Source organism: Terrapene carolina, unplaced genomic scaffold (genome assembly GCF_002925995.2).
Source record: "Terrapene carolina triunguis isolate 2854851 unplaced genomic scaffold, T_m_triunguis-2.0 Scaffold23, whole genome shotgun sequence".
Classification (NCBI taxonomy): Eukaryota; Metazoa; Chordata; order Testudines; family Emydidae; genus Terrapene; species Terrapene triunguis.
The window spans coordinates 16111839-16134285 of NW_020664374.1; the positions used below are offsets into that span (position 1 = coordinate 16111839).

The following is a 22447-nucleotide window of genomic DNA, read 5'->3' on the forward strand; positions in this document are numbered from 1 at the left end:
GGGGCCTCTTCACCTTGAAAGACTGTTAGTCACAGATACACAGGATGTGATCTGGCTTTTCTGGTTGATATGAAGACTTCCCCCACCCCCACCCTTATCCCAAACGCTTATCCCTACCTGATTTGTGGACTTTTTAGTTAGTTGTAAGCTGCAGGGTGAGAACAATTTACAAAACTAACACCTTGAATTATGGTAGGAGTAAGAAATGACTTTATTTTCTTGAACTGACATTTCTAAGCACTTCAACATGGGGAGGGCTTTAAAAATGGACAAAAGAAATTGTACTGAACCTTTTTCAGACAAACAACATTTGTATATTGGAATTAATGTAATTCTTGTAGGCTTGGTTAACTGGTACAAAATCATGAAGAAATTGGAAAAGGATGTGTCACCATGTGTCACATGGAAGGATAGAGCTGAAATTCCTTACAAGCTATCAAGCAACGCTGAGAGGGCAGCTGTACAAGGATAGTGAATATGCTCATCTGTGTTCCTTTGTGTGCACACTGTAGTCTGATATTCAACGAGTGCTAGACTGCTGGAACCAATTTGTTCCTTATACACAGAAAGAACACTGAAGCATTCATTTTGAAAACTGATTTGGACTTTGCAAAGCAATAAAATAAAGTCTAAAGTGGCCCATATTCTGAACATAGCATCAGCATCCTTTTAAGAATGACCTATTACACTTCCTAGGTGATTTCTCTCCTACTGTTCTTCCAGGGAATCAGAATTTAGACTTGACTAGCACAAGTCTACCAAGGAACTGCACGTCTGACTTTATATGGGATTATTGCTCCTTCCCACTCATTTTCATAGTGCACGGATGGGAGCCATAAAGTTGTGATTTGAAGGATCACTTAAAATGAAGTACAGACATAGATGTAATCCATATGTTTTGTTCCTATTCTAGCAATTTCTGGCTTCATAGTTGAATGGTAGGCCCTTGACTAAATTTTATAACATCTTACTTTTATTTTCCAATATTGCAAAAAAAGACTAGGTGTAAAATGTTTGCAAAAGGGCTGCCAAGTAACAGGAAAGAGGATAGTGCCTAAGTTCACAGCTGATTTCTCTGGTATTTTATTAATATAATTATTTTTCTTTAATTAAACAAAGTAAGTTTCAAAAGAAAAAAATGCTTTTAAAATGGCTGTCAGTTATAAACACAGCCAAATCAGATAAATATTTTCCATCACTGACCTTGGCCAAGAATGCTAACTCTAACAGTGCTGTTCACAAAAGGCCCCCTGAAAAACTGCTGCAAGTGTTGTTAGATTTGGCTGTCTAAACATTTGTAAAAGGAAAGGAAAAGCAACCCGAAAAACCAGGTTCTACATTTACATTATAGTATTTTCAGAGTGTGACTATCTCAGCTACTGTTTATGTATTCCCCAATGGGTTTATTTCTTTTTTTCTGGAGCTAAGAATTAAAAGAGTCTGCAATTTCTAGTATTATAAGGTATATTACCCAAACCAACTGAATGAAAATATTCAGTTGGAATCACCACATGACATGCAATCAAACTTTATACTGCTATCAAGTCTTATTCTTTTTCTTTTGGTTGCCAATATAGAGCAAGGTTGTGACTTGCCCTAAGCACACCTGCAAAAGGGAGTGGGGAGGTGATGTAAGACACTCCTGCACACCCCTGCATGAGCAACACATCTGGAAGGTTACAACACAGGGGATAGCTGTCTCCATGACGCTATTCCCCTTTTTGCACATGTGGGCAAGAGCATGGAATGGGAGGGTCCTTGACTCCATACACACATTACACCAGCCAACGTAGCTGAGCTGGCACACAGGGGGAAGTAATCTGTGCCTGAGGGCTGACATGGATACCTCCCCTTGTCCCCTGAGCAAGAGGGGCAGCCAGGAACCAGATTGGGACACTCATTCAATCTGGCTCCTGGTCTGCTCCTGGCGCAGTGTAACTATGTGCTGCCCCTTGCATTGGTTTGGGGAAAAGCCAAAAGTTAGCCTACTGTTAACAGTTACACTCATCATAAGCACATCGCAAAACAGCATCAGAGGGCGTATTTAAGAGGTCAGTGTTGTATGAGAAGGGGAATGTCCACCTCCACATGCCAGAAGACTGGTCTGGAGACAGAAAAGACAGGAGAGTGTGCCCAGCCTGAAATGCTGACCAGACCTCAGAAATGCTGAGAATAGTCTAGAACAGGCTGTGTCTCAGGACTGTTAGTTACGTTGCAAAGATCTGTAACTCTACAGTGCTTACCTAAAAGTGATTGTGGTTAAGAAATTCCTTTGCTAAGCCTGTATCCCTTGCTTGCCTGCTATGTTGTCTCTGAAAGAAGGTCAGCGTGCCCACAGCAAGGTGGAACTCTGAGGCACTGCGAATAAGCAACTGGGGGCTTGGAAGGGTTGAGGCAGTGATTTGGTGGTTTATTGTGGCCGGGTTGTAGAGCCCCATGTCCCAGGGAAGGGTGTCAGGCAAAGGTTCTTCACCCAAGAATGTGCCTTAGAGATCCAGAGCTAGGAACAGTGACCTGCTCTTCCCAGACCAAGTTGGCCTAGAAGCATATGAGATCCAGAAGCTGGAACCACTCAGAAAAGATTGAAGGAGAGAGGGCCCACTTATGGGAGGCAGCATGGCTCACTGGGCAGACCAGTGGGCTAGGACTCAGGAAACCTGGGTTCTCTTCCTAGCTCTACCATTAGCTTGCAAAATGACCTTGGACAAGTCACATCAGCTCTCTGTGCCTCAGTTTCCCCATTTGTAAAATGCTACTAATGAAAACTACTATATAAGAGCTAGAGATTATTATCAACTGACTAGTCTTTGTTAAAAAAAAATTAAAGAGATGGAATGTTACACTAGTCATATTCCTTGATTTGCTTGAGACAATGTCTATGTCATTTTGCTATAAAGCCCATTTTAATGAGCACAGCATACAAGTTGCCTTATATGGGTGGATGCCTGCACCTGTGTGAAGCCCCATGAGGACTCTGTGAAGGCATAGGAGTCGGCCTACATAGAACAGCTTGCCAGACAGGGGCCATAGTCAGTTTTATTACATTGTCAAACAGATCTGAAAAAAATATATTGAAAATTTATAATCTCTTAATGTAAATGTGTTCTTTGGGCTACTTTTTATTAAAACCTGATAGTATAAATTGCACGTGTATTGATACCCAATGGAAGTGCATAGTATAAACGATTGCACTAACACAGGGGTGGCCAACCTGAGCCTGAGAAGGAGCCAGAATTTACCAATGGACATTGCCAAAGAGCCACCGTAATATGTCAGCAGCCCCCCATCAGCTCCCCCACCCCGCTCCCAGCACCTCCCACCCACCAGCAGCCCCGCCAATCAGCACCTCCCCCTCCCTCCCTGCACCTCCCGATCAGCTGTTTTGTGGCATGCAGGAGGCTCAGGGGAGGGAGGGAGGAGCAAGGTCACGGCAGGCTCAGGGGAGGGGGCAGGAAGGGGTGGAGTGGGCATAGGGCCTGTGGCAGAGCCAGGGGTTGAGCAGTGAGCACCCCCCAGCACATTGGAAAATTGGTGCCTGTAGCTCCAGCCCTGGAGTCGGTGCCTATAAAAGGAGCCGCATATTAACATCTGAAAAGCCGCATGTGGCTTCGGAGCCAGAGGTTGGCCACCCCTGCACTAACAGATCACTGTGCTAAACCACATACCTTTGTTATTTTTGATTTTTTAAGTACGGGATCTAAATTATTTGTAGGTCTGATCTTCCTTTTTTCCTGTAGAACAGTAATTTTTAATAAGTTAAATCCTCCCTATCAACAACTGAAATAAGAGTTTAATGGGAAACTTACCAACATACAGATTGCCAGACAGCATGTAAATAAAAGATGTCCATCCTGAAATATAATCAAGCAATATTAAAGGTTAGCATACATAATGTTAATATACTCATATTTAACACTGCATGGAATTATACTGATACTGTATGCTCCGTTCTCCATGATACGCTCCACAGTGGCTCTCATAATTATATACCATAGATTTATTCCTGTTTAACGGGACACCCGCAATTTAAAAACTCACATTTTCATCTGAAAATTTTGTATCTAATATCATTATAAGTAATACCTAAGATTACTATAACTGGAAACAATTAGATATTTTTTCCTATTGTTTCATTTTGTGCGGTCACTTTTACTATTCCCCTGTATAGTTATGCAGTTTCTCTTGTTATTTGTGTGGAACTTTAGCACAGAAAGAGGGCAGAAAGGTCACTGAAAATAACCAGGAAAACCTGTTCAAAAACAAAAAAGTTCTCCAAGATGATACATTTTGGAAAAAGTTCCCATGTGTCCCTTACGGGGCACATTTTTATCCCCCATGTTGATTTAGGCTTCTGTAAATTGTTTCAGAGTGGTAGCCGTGTTAGTTTGTATCAGCAAAAACAATGAGGAGTCCTTGTGGCACCTTAGATTTGTTAGTCTCTAAGGTGGCACAAGGACTCCTCATTGTTTTTGTAAAATTGTTGTTTGCAGTGGCGTTGTAGTCATGTTGGTCCCAGGATATTAGAGAGACGAGGTGGGTGAGGGACAATATGTTTTACTGTATCAACTTCTGTTGGTGAGAGAGACAAGCTTTTGAGCCACACAGAACTCTTCTTCAGGCAGAATAAAAGATGTTACCTCACTCCACCTTGTCTGTATAAAACTGAGCAGTTCTAAGATTTGTGGGTAGCACAAAGAATTCGGCACACCACAGTACTTTATATACACTCTGGATTTATTTTTCTCTTCCTCTTATATACAATCTGAGAGACTCCATCCTTGCAGAAATGTTTTAAATAGCTTTACTACATGACCAGACAGGCCACTGACTAATTACGGAATTCACAAAATAGCCCCTCCGGATCTTTTACTTCATCTGATTGTAAACATTTTAACTGCATGTCCCTTTTCCCCAAATTGAAATTAGGTCTTCTAAACTTTCCTGCCAGTGCCCTCAGATTTTTAGGCATTTTTGCCTGTCTTAAATCATTTTCAGTACGTCTGTTCTCCACCTTTTGTTTTGGCTGCATAAAGTACCTCTGAGAAAATACCACAAATTCCATGCAAATCTCCTTGGAGGGAAAAGCACTTAAATCTGCCTTCTTTTTTCTTTCATAAGAGATATTTATTGATTTCCTTTCCTGGCTCTGAAATTTAAATTCCAGAATCGTATCCACTTTTATTACTTTCCTCACAGTAATTCTGTATTAGCCTCAGAGCTTTCTCAGTTTTTTCTATCCTTGTACTGGGAGAATCAGGCAATCTGTTAAGTTTTCCAAAAGAAAACGCCCCCCCTCCACCAATTTTTCTTGTAAAAATCCCAATCAGGGCTGGCTCCAGGCACCAGCACAGGAAGCAGGTGCTTGGGGCAGTCAATGGAAAGGGGCGGCACATCCGGGGTCCTCGGCGGCAATTCGGCGGCGGGTCCCTCCGTCCCTCTTGGAGGGAAGGACCGGCCGCCGAATTGCCACTGAAGAATGAAGCGGCGCGGTACAGCTGCCGCTGAAGTACCGCCGATCGCGGCTTTTTTTTTTTTTCCTTCGTTTGGGGCAGCAAAAAAGCTGGAGCCGCCTCTGATCCCAATGAATAAATACACTTACATCACCTCTCTCTCTCTCAAATGTGTACTGTGCAAAAAGCTGTTTGGTACAGTGGTTAAGGCAGGTCACAGAGTCAAAAGACCAAGGTTCTAGTCCTGGTTTTGCCACTAACTTGCTGTATGACCTTGGGTAAGTTACTTCACTGCTTTATGCCTCAGTTTCCCTATTTTGTAAAGTACTTGGAAATCCAAAAGTGGTATATACAAGCTATTATGATGTAGTTCTCATCTATGCTGGAGATTTGTGATAGTTGTAAGAAAGCATAGTCTAAGTACATGCCCCTCTGAAATACTTTCTGGATTTTCCTTCCAAGTCTTTATTTTTTTTTTTCTAAATTTAAAGAACACATCTAATAGTACTTGCATGTCAACTACCACAGAGAATAACTGTAACAATCTACATCCTCCCAACTCTCTGGGCATGAGGCCCAGAACATGCAGATAGTTGGGCCCTATTTATCAGTCTGTCATTAGCCTGGAAAAACATGATATATAAACTTTTGTTGTAAGGTCACCAGCTTTCTCCATAAATAGTAACATATGGAAAGATGGGTTAAGCATAGAGTCTTGAGACCCTTAGAGAACAGGTAGCTGCAACACAGCACTTAGGTAGCATTATTATAATCCTGTTGTTTCAGGAAGGTGTTTAATTTTGTTTCATTCTGCCAATATACTCTCTCCCTGCACTATGTTACCAGGCTTAAAAGTTCTGCTAAAACTTCTACTGCCCCAGTCCTTTTCCCAGTAAACTCAATATGAGTTTTATTATTGATTTCACTGGAAACATGGGCAGGCCAAAAGACTCACTTATTATTAGAATAAAAATGAGCAAGATGACATAAGACACCATAATGGAGTTTCTCTGATAGTGACTGTATTTATCTGGGAAACAGCAACATAGTGTATAACATTCTGGATATTTGGGGCTTTAAATTCTCCATTTCTACACTAAGCTTAGGGACACAGTGTACTTTTAGATTTGCAATATGCTGCTCTTGTAGCTCAAAATAATCCACTGGTGAATTTGTACGCGTACGTCCATCTTCACAGCTGAAGACAGCATTTGACCCCATGTTTAAGTTGCAAAACATCATCATGTCATTGTGCTGGTGGTCCACTCACACTGCCAGTTTAGATCAGGCTGTCCCCAGGCACAACCTCCACATCCTCTATTCAACTTTGCAATCTTTGTATGGGGAAGGTGGCACCAGCTTGTCAAGTGAAGAGTCAGTCTGAGTTTGCAAGATCAGTTGTATCAATGGGAAGATCATTTCAAGACACTCCTCATCAGTCACCACCTACTGTGCATCTTCTGACTGAAATGGGGCAGGAAGTTCCGGTACAGCCACCTTTTTTCAACCAACAAGAGACCTGGATCACAGTCCATAAGTTGAAATGTGGGAAGCCACAAGGGGTTTGTAATGTCATCCCTGAATTGCTGAAGACTGGTGAGAGTATTGTTGTACTATGGCTGCACAGGCTCTTCCAGACCATCTGGCGCACTGATATCATCCAAGATGAGTGGAAGAACAGACTTATTCTGCCTCTTTTCAGAAAAGGACAATAAGGACGAATTTAGCAACCCTAGAGGTATTACGCTGTTGTTGTTATCATCCATGCTAATGTTTCAAATCAATGATACACTTCATGGCAGAGACCGGGATATTTAGTGTGGCTCTGGACCTGATTGTTCCACTGTCAACCAGATCTTTCCCTTGAGACAGCTTTTTAAGAAGCTGGCTGGATTTAATAAGCTTTGCACAGTACTGTTTATAGACTTCCATCAGGCCTTGGATTCAGTGCAATGAGCAAGCTTGTGAAAGCCATGAGGTGACTTGGCATTTCTGAGAAGATAGCGTCATTGATTGAAGAGCTCTACAATGGAACAGAAAGCTGCGTTCGAGTTTGGGAAGGCTGCATTGAGTCACCTTTATTGTTCAATATCAGCACTGACTGGCTGATGGATAAGCTCGAGGAGACAGTAGGCATTGAGAAGAACACCATTTTCCTTTGAGACCTCAAATATACCGATGAAATTGTCTTGTTGGCTCAGTTTGGTGAATCACTACAGCTGATGGTTGATCTGCTTGGGCAAGAAGCAGAGTGCACTGGTCTGGTTATCAATCCAGACCAAATTAAGTCCCTGGCCATTACCATCAAGCAGCCTCCAGCTCCAGATTACAACCAGCCAAGTATTAACCTGTGTGTTTATGACACTGAGGAGGTGGCAACTGCCAATACATGGGCAGTATCATAGGCAGTTCTGGAGGAGGCTCAAAAAATGCAGACACTTATATAGCAGCAGCCACCACCATGTTCCGGGCCCTTCAGTGGCCTCTGTTTGGGCTGTCATGACATTGAACTTGCTATGAGCTGCGGCTCTATAGGACTACAGTTACACCCGCTGTACTGGACAGCCACAAAACGTGGGTGCTGAGGAAGGATGAAGAGTGGCGGATTGGTGGGTTTGATTCTCGCTATCTTTGACAGTTACTCCATACTAAGTGGCAGGACAAGATTAGCAATGACGATATCCGTAGCCAAATCCACCAGCCACCTCTGTCAGCAGCTTTCTTGGCATAGTCTTATATTAGGATAGAGGCCTCCTGAATTAGGAAGTGTGTTTACCAACGAATGCTGCTACATGTCTGGAGATCATGTGTTCGCCAGAAATTTCAGTGGCATGATAAGATTGCTCATGGCAGACATAGCTAGAGATCAATCTGGGTGGTGCTCAAACTGCAAGGAGGCTCTATCCTGTTGGGATCTGCTATGAGATGATGATGATGATGATGATGATGATCACAGACTGCAAAAACGGTAGATTTAAAATTAAATAGTGAAATCACTGTATATAAAACGTGGCTTGTTTTCCAACCCTACACAAACCCTATCTCACAATTTCACGATAGCCTTCTAAAATCCCTCTCACTCCATTCATTTCACTTCCCAATTGTGGCATCTTTTCAGCAGAAGACTTAAAAAGACTCTGGATTTTCAGAAATTCTCTCAACTGTTATTCTAGCACTGATGCAGCTTTACAGGTGCTGGCAACAGTGAGAGCGCAAGGGTAGATTAGCCACTAGCTTTCCCACCATTGGAAGACTGGCAGTGAATCTACACAAAGCAGCTTTTCTGAGCTGGAAAGCACTTCATGCTCATCCCAATCCTCTCAAAAAAGCCGCAAATGACCATACCCAGTGTTGTCACAGACATTTTTAACTAATTTCTTCCCTTCCACAATTTTTTACTCTGAAGAACTGACTGGACTAATATAGTTGAGACACTAATACAATGTACGTGACATCACCATCCACCTGTCAAAGTGAATTCTGTGACATCGCTAGGGACTGGCACAGGAAAAAAAACAGTTATGAAGGAGACTATACATGTAAGTCAGTATTCAGCAGTGTGAGAAAAGAAATCAAGATAAACAAAATCCTCTTGTATCGATGTTTGGGTATGTAAGGGAAATGTGCTGCAGCGTGACAAAGGCTCTCCAGGGTGCAATTGTGCAACTCTTTATTACATTTTTTAACTGTATTGTCTGTGGTGTTAGAAGCACTTTAACTAACTTTCTAATATCATGCCAGAAGATTAAATGTTATGACTGTAATGTCCATGAAACATCTGTAGTATAAACCAAAAGTCTATTTTTGATGCTCTGGGTCTTCTTAATTCTCAAGTATCTTTCATCTCTTTTCTCTGTGCATTCCAAATCCCTAATTCCTTCCTTTTATCCATCCCCTTCTGTTCTTTCTGTATCACTTTTTTTTTTTTAATAAAATACACTGCTGGGAAAAGGGAGGGTGTATTTCAATATCCTTCTGTCTCCTTCAAGTCTCACATTTTTAAATGATAGAAAATGCATATTTGGGGAAACACTAATGACCTTTCAGAGTAACACATCTCCAGCCCAAGTTAGCTCCCACACCAAGGTCTGACTCTTCACTAACATTGCCCAAGAATATGGCTTGCAACCGCTAAATCCATCAATCTACCTTCTCCTCCATGATAATGTATTTGCCCCGACTCTGTTCCACTTCTTCCATGCTTACCTTGCTAATCAGTTTTGGCTCCTATACTATCTGTTCCCCTGTTGTTTTCGGCCTATCAGCAATTCCTATTGAAGAGGTTCCCCCATCTGTATTGAGAGCTCTAGATCAGTTTAGTACTCTGTGTATGGTATTACACCACTAAATTGCACTGCTTCCTCTCAAAAGTTTTACTCTTAGAGAGGCACTGTCAAGTTAAAAAAATCATTTTCTAATTTTCCTACTTATGTGACAAACCACACTTTCGATTATGACAAGTGGAAGAACTTGACGTAACTATTTTACCTGCTACTGCTTGGTAATTTTGCATTTTTCTCACACTGGACACTGAAAATAAACTAGTCACTTTCACTTGCATGCAATTTTTGTCATTTTCACTTTCAAGTTTTCATGACTTCATTTCATGTTGTTATGTCTGCGTTACAGACAGAAAAGAGGAATGTATGGTTCAGAAAACTCTTCTCACTGGAATTAAAAATAGCCATGATAACATTTCCATGGGTTTTAGATTTTGTAAATAATAGTTGTTACAAAACCTTAAATTCGGGATAAAAATTTGACCTGGCACTATCCATTTAATAATACTTACCACGTACATAGCCTACCATATCTTCAAAGCACTGTGCAAACCCTGACAAGTGTTCACATCATCCTTGTGAGGTGAGTGAATAATACTGGCTCTGATCCAGCACTCCCTGAAGTCAATGGAATGGCTGGGTGGGAAATGGTTTCTTCATCTTGTAAAGTTTGAGATTTTGAAATTTCTTCCCATCCCAGACCAGGACGAGAAGTCGAAATCTCAAAAATGTTTGTGACCTGATAATATGAAAAAACTTTGATTGGGTCAATCGAAACACTGTGTTTCAATAATTTCAAAACATTTCTGATTTTACTCTTTACATTTTTAAACCTTTTTGAAATATAAATAAGTGAGAATTTCAAAATGAAAAGTTCCAAAATAGGAAAATATTTTTTTCCATTTTTTTTCCCACCGGGGGAGATGCATCAATGAACAGTTTCAGTTTTGATGAAGGAGCGTTTTCCACCAAAAAAACATTTTGTCAGAATATACTCAATGAGCTCTGCTCAACAGGAGACAGATCAGGCCCATTCTCCCCAATGTGTGGGCTGCATCCGCCCCAGTGAGGTGGAAGAGCAAACCCTCCATAGGAAGACAGTCCCATGGATCCCCAGCAAGTGATGCCATGGGGCTCCTGCCCCCACCACAAGGACCCAGTGGGAGGGAAGGACCGTAATCTCCCAAGGAGAGGTAAGAATAAGCAGGGAGGCCCGGATCCCGCCTAAGCACCTTGCAGGAGAAAGAAGAACCTATCTCAACGGGGGACAGACTGGGAAGGAACCACAAGAGGACAGAGAGCAGGTGAGGTCATATTGGCTCCTGCTACCATCCTCAGCAAGAGGACGGCCCTCAATGGGAGTTGTGCCTGCCTTTCTGTGGCAAGAACTGGCCTCAGTATTTCATAAAATGCCAAGCTGCACCCGGTACGCCGTTCTCCCACACAACTGATGCACAGCTCTGCACACAAGGGAAACCATGCTCCTGCACAAGTGTATAGCAAAAACATTTACTGAAGTGCTTCTCTCTCTCTCAGTCCACACCACCTACGGAGGTGCATCATCACCATAAAAGCGACACATATATGACAAGTGTTTCAACGGTTACAATGCAAGATGAGCAACCCTCAGACAATACGAAAAAAGGTACTGTGAAGTTGCAATATATAAAACAATTACAATGAGAATTCTTTTTGAAGAAATATCAAAGAAAAGAAATGAACCAGCCAAGACTTGCAAGTTGCTTTATTGGTAGGTTGTCTTTTTGGGGGTGAGCCATGGTATGCTGCCATAAACTGATTTCCTCCCTGTCCAGTGCACAGTATTAGATTTGACATTTTATACTGGAAATTTGGTAATATACAAGAGAGAGCCAAAAGCTTGATGAGAAGGCAATGCTCAATTTGATTATGCTTATCTACAGACGTGCTCTGAAACATCCATGTTGTAGCAGGCATGTAACTCAGTTTATAAAGGTGTTGAAAATAACTGGTTTTATAGCAAACAGAATACTGCTTAATTATGCACCACACCTTCACGCACACAGAAGGCTGGGTTACAGGCTTCAGTTCAGCAGTGCACTTAAGCATGGGCTTAAGTTCCATTAAGTGAATGAGACATAAGCAGGTATTTAAATACGTTACTAAATTGGACCCAGAGTCTCCTAATTATAGGGGCCATTCCACAGCCAGGGACTCCACGCCTCCTCCCACACCTGATATGCCTCCTAGAAGGGGAGGGGTATCAGCTTTATGCACCTAGGAATCCCCGACACTGAGAGAAGCCCCAGCTGTCCTCTTAGCAACACAAAGAAGCATTATTGGAGGCCAAGTTCTGGGCGATTATGTGCAATGGAGTGAATACTGCCCTTAATGATTGACACAGTTTGATATATACTCACACACAAACAGAATGACTGCATGCTATATATATATATATTGAGATAAGATGTCAGGCCAAACTTGTCACATTTACTATTTGTATAGTACCTGAGTAATGTATCTGATGAAATCTGTGACAAATGCATATACAGGTAATTTGTTTTTCTGTATGGGTAGCATGTTCCGAAATCCTGAGATCATCTCCTCCCCCCCACTCCCGTAAATGTAAGACAGCGAACAACTCTACATTGTTTTACTAAAAGTAAAATCAATTTGTTATGCAAATACTTTACAACTGTTACAGCGATGAACAACATTGAATTCTTTTTTCTCGAGCTAACAAGCAAAAATGTGTTGCAAATGTGAAGGAATTTGGTAATAATGGAGATTTTGCTAATTATGAGCCCAATCCTGCCAACCTTTACACATATGCGTAGCCCTACTGAAGTCGCTGGGACTGTTCATGAGAGTAAGGGTTACCACATGAAGGAGGGTTGCAGATTTGGGCCCTAGATTCTTTGCAAGTGACATAGAATGTAATGGTCAAATTTTTACTGACTTGATTCGGCTGCTATTGTAAAAATACCGTGCATAAACATCTGTTTTCTGAGAAAGCAAATTAACTGACCTGCTCCTTAACTCTTAGATGTGTCTAGTCTGAAGGGATTACTAAAATGACCAAAAATATATTGGAAATAGGGTGCATTAATAGCCACTATAGAATGAACATGAAAATCCCATATTGTTACACTGTTTCCATGTTCTTTACAGTAGATTTGGTGGGAAATCCTCCAAATTGTATTGGTATCTGCTATACAACAGAGTGTAATATATTAATTAACAAATCTACAAAGGCTATATTAAAACTGGAAATAGTGAGAGAACAATGTTTGAAATACCACAGCTAAACTGTGGGGCTCAAGTTGTCTGTGCTTTAATAATATTCCACCATTTGTCAAACTGGTTCTCCGCTATCAAATTAGTAAAATGGCTGATTCTTGAAGATATTTGAAGTGACTTCTCATGGGCCAATACAGAGAGTTAACAAATTAACTTTAGGTTGTTTATTAGTTTGGTTTGGTTTTAATCTTCTTAATGTTTCCCAACTGAAGTGAATTTAGTGATGAGCCTATCCAATGACTGGGACTGGTGAGCACAGTCCACCAAAGTAATGGAAGGCCCACCCCCACAGTGAGGGAAGGGCCACTGAACCCAGCTATAAATTGGGATTTACAATCCCGGAGAGTGGAGGGCCTATTTATCCACAGACAAGGCATAGTACAGGCAACTGTGTGCAAATTCTCTCACCAATACCTTCAACCTTAATGCAGTGAAACCACTGTCAAGGGTAAGAGAGTAGTTTAGTCCTCTTGCTGCTGTACTTTGAAATCTCCCTATTGAGAACAGCAATAAAGATACTACAGTGCCACCTGTGATGTGAACCCCTTTCCCCAAATCTGAGAGCACCAATCCTTTTACTCAAACTCACTAAAGAGGTGAGGATGGTAATAATTTTTAGTCACTGCCAACTTGTGGATCCAAACCAGGCTCATCCCTTTCCCCAAACCAGTCTCCAAAATCACATTAATTGGACTAGCTTTACATCTCCCAATTATTAATGGTTTTCAGACACCAGAATTTGGCCTAATAACCTAGTATTATACTTTAGATACAGGGGAGGATCTTCAGCCCTTGGATACATGGAAGATACTCACATCAATGAGAATTATGCCCCTGTATTCAAGGGCAGCATTTGGCCAAGGGTAACTAACTGCCATATTGAAACTTTTAAACTCTGAGGATACAGAACACTCCATAAGGAGAATATTTTACCCATAATAATTCAAAGATACAGAGATTCATACTCAACCCATTACAGGAGAAGTGGCTTCAATTTCTTTGTTAAACTGGTCAATGAAATCTTTCCTACCTTTGGGAACTGGCTGAATGTGCTTGGCTCCTTTCTCCAGCTTGAAGTCCAGATATAAGGTTGGTGTGCGAGTATATATCTTTGACTAGGGAAGAAGTAGGGAGAAAAAGGTCATTTCTATAAATGGAATATACTTTTATATCATATAATGATTTTCATATAATAAATAGCATGTCATCAAATGAATAACTGAGTTTGTTGTTATTTAACAAAACAAAAAATTGCATTACACACGCTATAAAGTATTTGAAGATCATTTCAGCACTACAATTATTTAACTGTATTTTGTAGCATGTTTCATATGAATCATGTTCCAAAATACTTTTCACAGTTAAATAGTTCTATGACAAAGTTAAAAAATAAATACATTACAGAAAAATGAGAGAGATCAAGAGGTACAGACAAAGGGGAAAAGCTGTATTTCCAGCTGAGATATGAAATGTTTGAAAGTGTGAATGAGGTGGTGAGTTACAGATAGGCTCTTCCATATAGCAAGACCTGCAGAAAAGTGGCTCTTACGCCCAAAATCGGTGAGACTGCATGGAGGGAATGAGACTGGGTGCTAACAGAATTGGGGAGTGAGAAGTAGCATAAAGTCAAACTCTCATGGAAAGGCTTATATAGTTTTGAACTGGGTCCAGAGATGAATAGTGGTAAAGGCGTTTGAGGATAAGATATTCTTTGTACGTGCAAGAAGGCAAGCAACAGCACTGTACATATGAAGTCTGCTTCCCCAAGTTCTAGTTATTCAATACTGAAGGTTTTTGCAACACTCAAGAGGAGATGAAGTGGTAGATGAAGATTTCTATAGCAATGGAGTCAAAGTAGGGGTTTCCACTGTCATAGTGGCAGCTTCACAAAAATACAAGATCAAGGAGAAAAGTTCAGAGTAAACAATTATGCCAAGGTTACAAAGTTACCAACTGAGAGGTCAGAGTTGAGGAGGAGCAGTTTTTGATTCATATTTAAAATGTTCCCTACATCTGCTTGTTTCAAGGAAGCAATTATTCCTTTGGGCATATACACTGTACACTCATGGGAAGTATCCAGCCCATCCAAAAAAAGAAATTTTGTGAGGAGTAGAAACAATGAGGAGTCCTTGTGGCACCTTAGAGACTAACAAATTTATTTGGGCATAAGCTTTCGTGGGCTAGAACCCACTTCATCAGATGCAAGGAGTGGAAAATACAAGAACAGGTATAAATACACAGCACATGAAAAGATAGGAGTTGCCTTACCAAGTATGAGGTGAGTCTAACGAGACAATTCAATTAACAGTAGGATACCAAGGGAGGAAAAATCACTTTTGTAGTCGTAATGAGAGTGGCCCATTTCAAACAGTTGACAAGAAGGTGTGAGTAAATACACTGGTTTCATCGCTTCAAAATTCAGAAGGATGCTCAGTGTCATTAGCCCTGCATATGTTGATGGGCATTATAAAATTTTACCATGAAGTGTGAAGAGTTGAGTTTGCTGACCCAATGCTGACCACATCTGACTGGCCAATATAAACTAGAGCAAATTGAACACTTCAACCTCCTTGGCCACACAATAGCAGATGTAAAGGTAGCCATCTTACAGCAAAAAAACTTCAGGACCAGACTCCAAAGAGAAACTGCTGAGCTCCAGTTCATTTGCAAATTTGACACCATCAGATCAGGATTAAACAAAGACTGTGAATGGCTATCCAACTACAGAAGCAGTTTCTCCTCCCTTGGTGTTCACACCTCAACTGCTAGCAGAGCACCTCACCCTCCCTGATTGAACTAACCTCGTTATCTCCATACTGATTTATACCTCTGGAAATTTCCATTACTTGCATCTGAAGAAGTGAGGTTCTTACCCACGAAAGCTTATGCTCCCAATACATCTGTTAGTCTTAAAGGTGCCACAGGACCCTCTGTTGCTTTTTACAGATTCAGACTAATACGGCTACCCCTCTGATACTAGAGCAAATTGTGTTCAGCATCATGTCAGCTAACAGATTAACTACAAGTTGACACAAGTTTGAACACAATTTTCCCTCATCTACACTGACAGACAGTCAGTATTGCAACAGCCAATTTAAGACTTAATATTTTGACCACAAAAATTTTTGAAATGTAGACATATCATATGGAACTACTGTGGCAATGAGCACTACACTTGACAGTAAATGTTTGCAGGAGATTATCCCTGGAACAGGGACTATATCTTCTTCTATTTTCACAGGGCAGAGCACACTCTAAGGAATCTGTGAATGAACAATGTTAGCGAAATCTGAAGACAGGGTGCAATAGACAGTTTTTACACAGCCCTGCCACAACCCATCTAGGTTGCTGAGTAACAACAATATAGCCATTTTCACAAAATATTTTTTCAAGCTACAGCAGTGTTCATTTGACTCAGAATGCAGAATACTAAAAATTCTGCATTTTATGACGTGACTTTTTGTAGAGCTTGCCTTTTATGCACACTAACAAGGACTCAGATTAGAACAAAACAATTGGAGTTTGTAATGAACAACAATGGCCTCTAAAGTTATTGATACCAGATTTAGTACCATCAGCATGCAACAAACAGTTCCAAAGTAGTGGGTGAGTTTTGTCTCATTGATTACACACACACAAAGTAACATTTTCAAGATGATTTCAGTGCCCTTTGAGCTGTAGTTTGAAAAGGGTAGTTTTATTGTTATGTTGGAACAGGGAGGATGTTGACATTAAGCATTCTCTCTTCCTTTAATCCATCCTAAGGGGAGAGGGGAGGATTTGTAAACAGGAGGCTTTTTCTTTTGTTTACCTAAAGCTAGACCAAGCAGAGCTTGCCACTAGCAAGTGATCACTTTCACCTTCATTGTAATGAACAGAATGGGCCCAGTCTTTTGGCTTTGAAACTGCATCAGGAGATCTCAGTGCAGCCTCTTCCATCTTTTAATTTAAGCAGCTTCTGAGAACCCTTTAAAGAAATATTCCCATTTGTGCCGTTCCGTGAGCACCTTAGAGCAGTGATGATGTTCCTTGTATGGCGGCACACTGACCAGTTGTAAAGTACTGTGCACACTTTACAGTCCTACATAAGTGGATAATAAATAAGATGTCTCATTGCAGGTGTAAAGCACAGTGAAGGAGATCAAAGCTGTACATGAATACATACACTCAGTGCTTAACACTTAACTAAGTCAACAATAGAGGAAAGGGTTAGGAACCTTTAGAAAAATCGGAGGTGGGGAAGAATTAAAAGAGGAAGTTGGAATTTTACAGAGATTTTATATTGTTCACGACAAAATCATTTACTGTTTTGTGTGGGAGATCGCTGACAACCGTTAAAGTAGTACAGCCTTATCCATCATCTCCAAAATATAACAGACATGCTTGCGGATATTATTTCCTGCACATGTACACTAGACTGGTTTAAACTATGTGCATCTTTGTGGGTTAACTCATCTTAAGGGCTTTGTTTTATGTATGGATTAGTGAACTGCAAAACCATCCTTTAAAAAATAAAATCTGCTTCTAAAGTTACAGCACAAAAAAGGCCACAGAATTAGTAAATTTGCCTCCTTTTGTTCTTCTGTAAAGGACAAATATTATTAGCCATGTTACATTACTCTTCTGTGTCTTCAAATTGCAGGTAGGCTTTAACCTTACAGGCCAACTTCGTACAAGAGCGAGTTTCCATAGACATGGGCCAGATCATTTCCCACTGTGGAAAAGCCCACTAACAGGTAGACTCCTGAAGATGCCTCCAGATCATTTCCTCAGGGATGGGGGAAAGGTGTGGAGCTCTCACCCCTAAACAAAAGGCAGGAGGATTGGCCTAGAGAGCGTCTGGATCTCAGGGGATCTGCCTATCCATGCAGGGACCTTGTGCTTCTGAAGTCACTCACCATGGTGGAGCTATGCTGACAGGGCTTCCCCTGTTTGCAGCTGCCTTGGGAGCCCTCCCCTAAAGGAAGCTTCCACCGAGTGGAAGGGCTCCATACAAAAAGCTAATTCAGCCTCAGAATTCGTTTGACAGTGGATTTCCTAGTGGTTCCCATGGGAAATAGGGAGAGGTGATGCAAATAGTGAACCCATTTCCACCCTCCCCTTCCAGTCTCTCCCTGCTCACGAACCACTAACCCCACAGAGAGCTCTTCGCAGGGCTTCGGGACAGAATATGTTGCCTTGGAGTTGACACTTCCCCTTTCCATATACCCAAGGGAACAGTCTAGCTGTAAGTTATGCACATCCTGAAGATGATTTATAAAGGACCCTTAACTATGCAGTGCTACCAGACATGTAAAAATATCTCCACCACTTCCTAAGTGCCTAAGATATATAATCATAAAGCCAAATCCTGAAGTCTTTGCTTATTTTCTTGTAATCCTTGCTCAGATAAACTCTTCTGGCTTTAATGGAAAATTCCCGGACCAAGCAGTGAGTAAGAGGTTCAGAATTTGGCCTTTTGTTAACAGTGGCCCATTCTAATCATATGCAGATTCTCCATATTAAACCCAAAAAACACTGTATAATTAATCGATACTTACAAATTTCCTTTTAAAACCAAGGATTACCCACACTGCATAGTCTTCAAAAACTTCCCAATCACAAGTCTGTAATTTTTATCACCCTGAACATTCTTTCCTTCCTTCCTCAGGTTGTATTTGTAAACGTTTTCTTAATTATGAGAAGAAATCATTGCCACATGTAAGCTGCGTAGCCTAATGAAATCATGGTTGCACCAATGAGGCGACACTGCATTTTCTAATACAAGCGTGACAGACAAAAGTACACTAAGTCCTCCATCAATTCACTTTCTACATATCAGAGCTGATTTACTGAACCTTTTTAATGCTGGCAGTTTATTGCCATACTCAAACAAAACAAATAAAATACGAAGTGAAGTGGAGTTTGCATACCAACAAAGTTATAAATTCTATCAACATGTCGCTTCAAATGCTTCCATATGTATTTTATAGTATCATTTTAAAAGACATTTTTGATGGAATGTTTTTCAGGGGACACACTTTTTTAATTCACTAAGGCGCATTTCCAATTGTGATTCAATTCCTGATCAGATTACAATTTGTAACTGAGGTAAGAAAATCCCAAATCTTCAGATCTCATAATTAGTGGTTGTATCTCCTCTTTTCTCCTAGAATAGTGGTTTCCTGTCAGATGCATGGAGAAATCACACAGATTCCGTTTGCATTTGTGATTAGATGCACACTGATGACGTGCCATCAGGATATTGTATTAGAATTGGAGCTACTCACAATTCATGGAACATTATGAATTGTATGAGCAAATAGTGACTTTTGGGGGGGCTCTGCCCAGATTCCCACAATTTCTCCTCCTCTTAAAGGCTCTGTGTTGGATTGATGTGTCCTTCTGACCAGTGACAGATAGACAGATCTCATCCAGAGCCAGTCAATGCTGCTTCTAGGGGGGTTGCTGTTATATAACTAACCTACATGCTAACATTCATCTACATTTATCTTTTAGGGATACTGCACATTATTGTAACCATAATTTTCCATACCCATAACCCCCTGTTGTCTGTTGTCAATCCTTGTAACTTTATACGTAAACGTAGGCCTCGATACGGCAACTGAATCTGAGTGGACAGACCTTTGTATCTATTATAGAGCCCATTTTAATTAAATGAGGGTCCACTGAACAGATCCAAATGCAGGATTGAGGCTCCAGGTTGTAAACTCTTTTGGGTATCAACCACATTTTTTATGTCTGTAAAGCTCCTAGTGCATCTTGGACAACTATATAGACACATAATAAATTATTCAGTAAAGAAAAAATATTCATCAGGGAGAGCACATTAGGTATGTAATTCAATAGACATGGTGAGGGAAGAAAAAAAATCTATTTGGTTTATAACAGCAATAACAACCTCAGAGTCAATCATTTCCTGGAGTTAATTACCAGATGGGTTAAAAGCCTCCTCCAGATGGTCACTAGCTGCCAGGAAATACCCCACCCATCAGTCATTATTGCTTAAAACAATTAGGATACTGATCTGCATTACTCATATTCACATCATATTACTATGAACTAAGGGTACAAATGCAATGGAAAAGCTTTGTCTGAAAAGGGAATAAAAAAACCGAATGTGAAACATGAATGGTATGGAAATAGATCTGTGTTTCACTTGTTGCACAGAGCTGTACTACTGTCACAACCAGATGAATGTAATGCTCATGGAAAGTGTTGAACTGACAGCCAGCAACATAAGGTTCCCCACACTAATCCACTTATGTGCCTCCACACTCTCCTGAGGGGACCATCTGAAGGGGTGAGAGGTTAGTCTCCATGCCAAATCAATTCCTGCCTTCCCTGCTGAGACTGCTAACAAAGAATGTGATTGTTGTGATTAGGTTACCTGACCAATATTAAAAGGACTAAGACTAAATTCCAAGACATCAAAGCACAACAGTTTAGTTTTCGTTCTCCACGGCTTGTTAAAAAACTCATTTAGAGGCTAATTTTTTTCATCTCCAAGTAATAATGAGTGAATAAACATGAATACCTGAAGCAGTTTAGACCACAGATTCAGGTTGAACACCTATGTAATATTTCTGTATGAAATGTTAATAGTACCAAGAGAGAAATCAAAGACATAAACAAAAGCTTTTATTTCAACTGTTTGCTTTGTAATCAAATGTTGTTAATAAAGACTAAATAACTATTTCATAAATAATGAGAGTCCAAGTTATCAGAGAACCTTGGGAGTTGCAGGTTAGATCATTCAAATCCATTATCATACTTATCCTTTATCGTTTCAAAGTATACGAACAAAGGGATATTTAATTAAAGTGAAAGGTGAAGAGTTTAAAACTGATAAGAGAAAACAATTTAAGAAAATGACAATTAGCCTATTGAATCTACAGTTACAAGAAATTAATATGAATAGTGAGCACATCCAGAGTTTCTAGACTGAATTTTTAAAATAAGGGATATAACTCTCCTGATTCTGGGCATAAACCAACCCATCCACTGACCGGGCTAGGAAGGAACTTCTCAGCACCATAATCCCGCGCGTTGGTCACTGTTAGATTGGGACTTCTGCAACATGTTCTGCAGGGGGAAAACCTTAAACCCAAGTTTCTGAAAGCTGAAGCTACTGCAGAATGCTACACTTTGCCTGCTGCTAAGTGGAGTATCTTGCTCTGTGCATAGGATACTGGTCTTTCATAACCTGCATTGGCTGTCTGTTGAAGTTTAAGAGGTTGACACTGACCTAGGACTTACCTACTTTGGAAATCACCTTTTTCCCCACAGCGGTCCCACAGTCCCAGGCTGCACTCCGTCACAAATGGTACCATTATTTACATATACAGGGCAACATATGCAACTTAAAAATATAATTAAAAATTGCAAAATTATAAAAATGGCAACGAATGACCTTGCATCAAGAATAAAGCTTAAAACGCTAACTGTTCAAATTTCTCCTTCATGTCACAGGAGAGCATTTGGAAGCCTCCAGGAAAACAGTGTTCTTACTGCTAGCCTCTATGGATATGTCTACACAGCAATTAAATACCCGCAGCTGGACCAGGTCAGCTGCTTAGGGCTCGCGGGGCTCGGGCTGCAGGGCCGTAACATTGCTGTGTAGATGCTGGGGGCGGGGGGAGAGGAGCGAGGGCTCAGTGCACTCGGGGGAGGGATGGAACTGGGTGGGGAAGAGGCGGGGCGGGAGCGGATAAGGTGGGGCTGGGAAAAGGCGGGGTGGGGTGGGGCCTTGGGAGAAGGCGTGGAGTGGGGCGTGATAGAAACTCAGTGCCTATGTCCCAGGCCCTGCACCCCCCTAGGGATGGCCCTGGGTGGGAGGGTCCCAGAGCCCACACTCCAGCCCAAGCCCAAACAGCCACACTGCAATTTTTAGCCCTGCAAACCTGAGTCAGCTGACCTGGGTCAGATGTGGCCATGCCATGGGTCTTTTATTCCCTTGACGACGTACCCTCTGACTCCCTCACACAAAGGACTTTAAGGACCTATGATATTGGTCTCACATACTGTGGAAGTGACAGTTTCACTACAACCAGTGGGGCTAGGGGCAGTGAGACAGATGAGTTGCTGTACAGCCTTTGTGAGACTGATAAGGCTGTTGCATGCAGATGTGTAGATACCTCCCTACCTATCCACAGACATGACATGCTTTTAAGATGATTGTGGGGCCCAGACAGATGTGTGCCTTATGACACCACCCTCCCCCCCCTTATTTGTGATGTCATTTAAACCTGTTGCACCACTGGCTCATAAAGAGCAGAGGTATGTAGAAAGAAAGAAAGAAAGAAAGAAAGAAACTGACTGAGATGATCATTCTTTTTATAAGGGAGAAAAAAATAAACACTACCATGTGGACCTGCTGAATTCTTGCCAGAGGGCATTAAATGTCAACAAGTCTAGTATATTTCCTAGTCAAAATAA

At 41.1% G+C, this 22447-nt stretch overlaps 1 protein-coding gene across 1 annotated transcript in view; it reads right to left on the reverse strand.

Moving 5' to 3' along the window:
• The window catches only part of LOC113406152 (pirin-like), a 92720-nt gene that overhangs the window by 12077 nt on the left and 58196 nt on the right, over nucleotides 1-22447 (reverse strand). Inside the window, exons 6-7 of the mRNA XM_026649126.1 lie at nucleotides 14040-14124; nucleotides 3807-3851 (exon numbers count right to left, since the gene is read on the reverse strand). Coding sequence (XP_026504911.1) covers nucleotides 3807-3851; nucleotides 14040-14124 — 130 coding nt within the window. The remainder of the gene's footprint in view (nucleotides 1-3806; nucleotides 3852-14039; nucleotides 14125-22447) is intronic.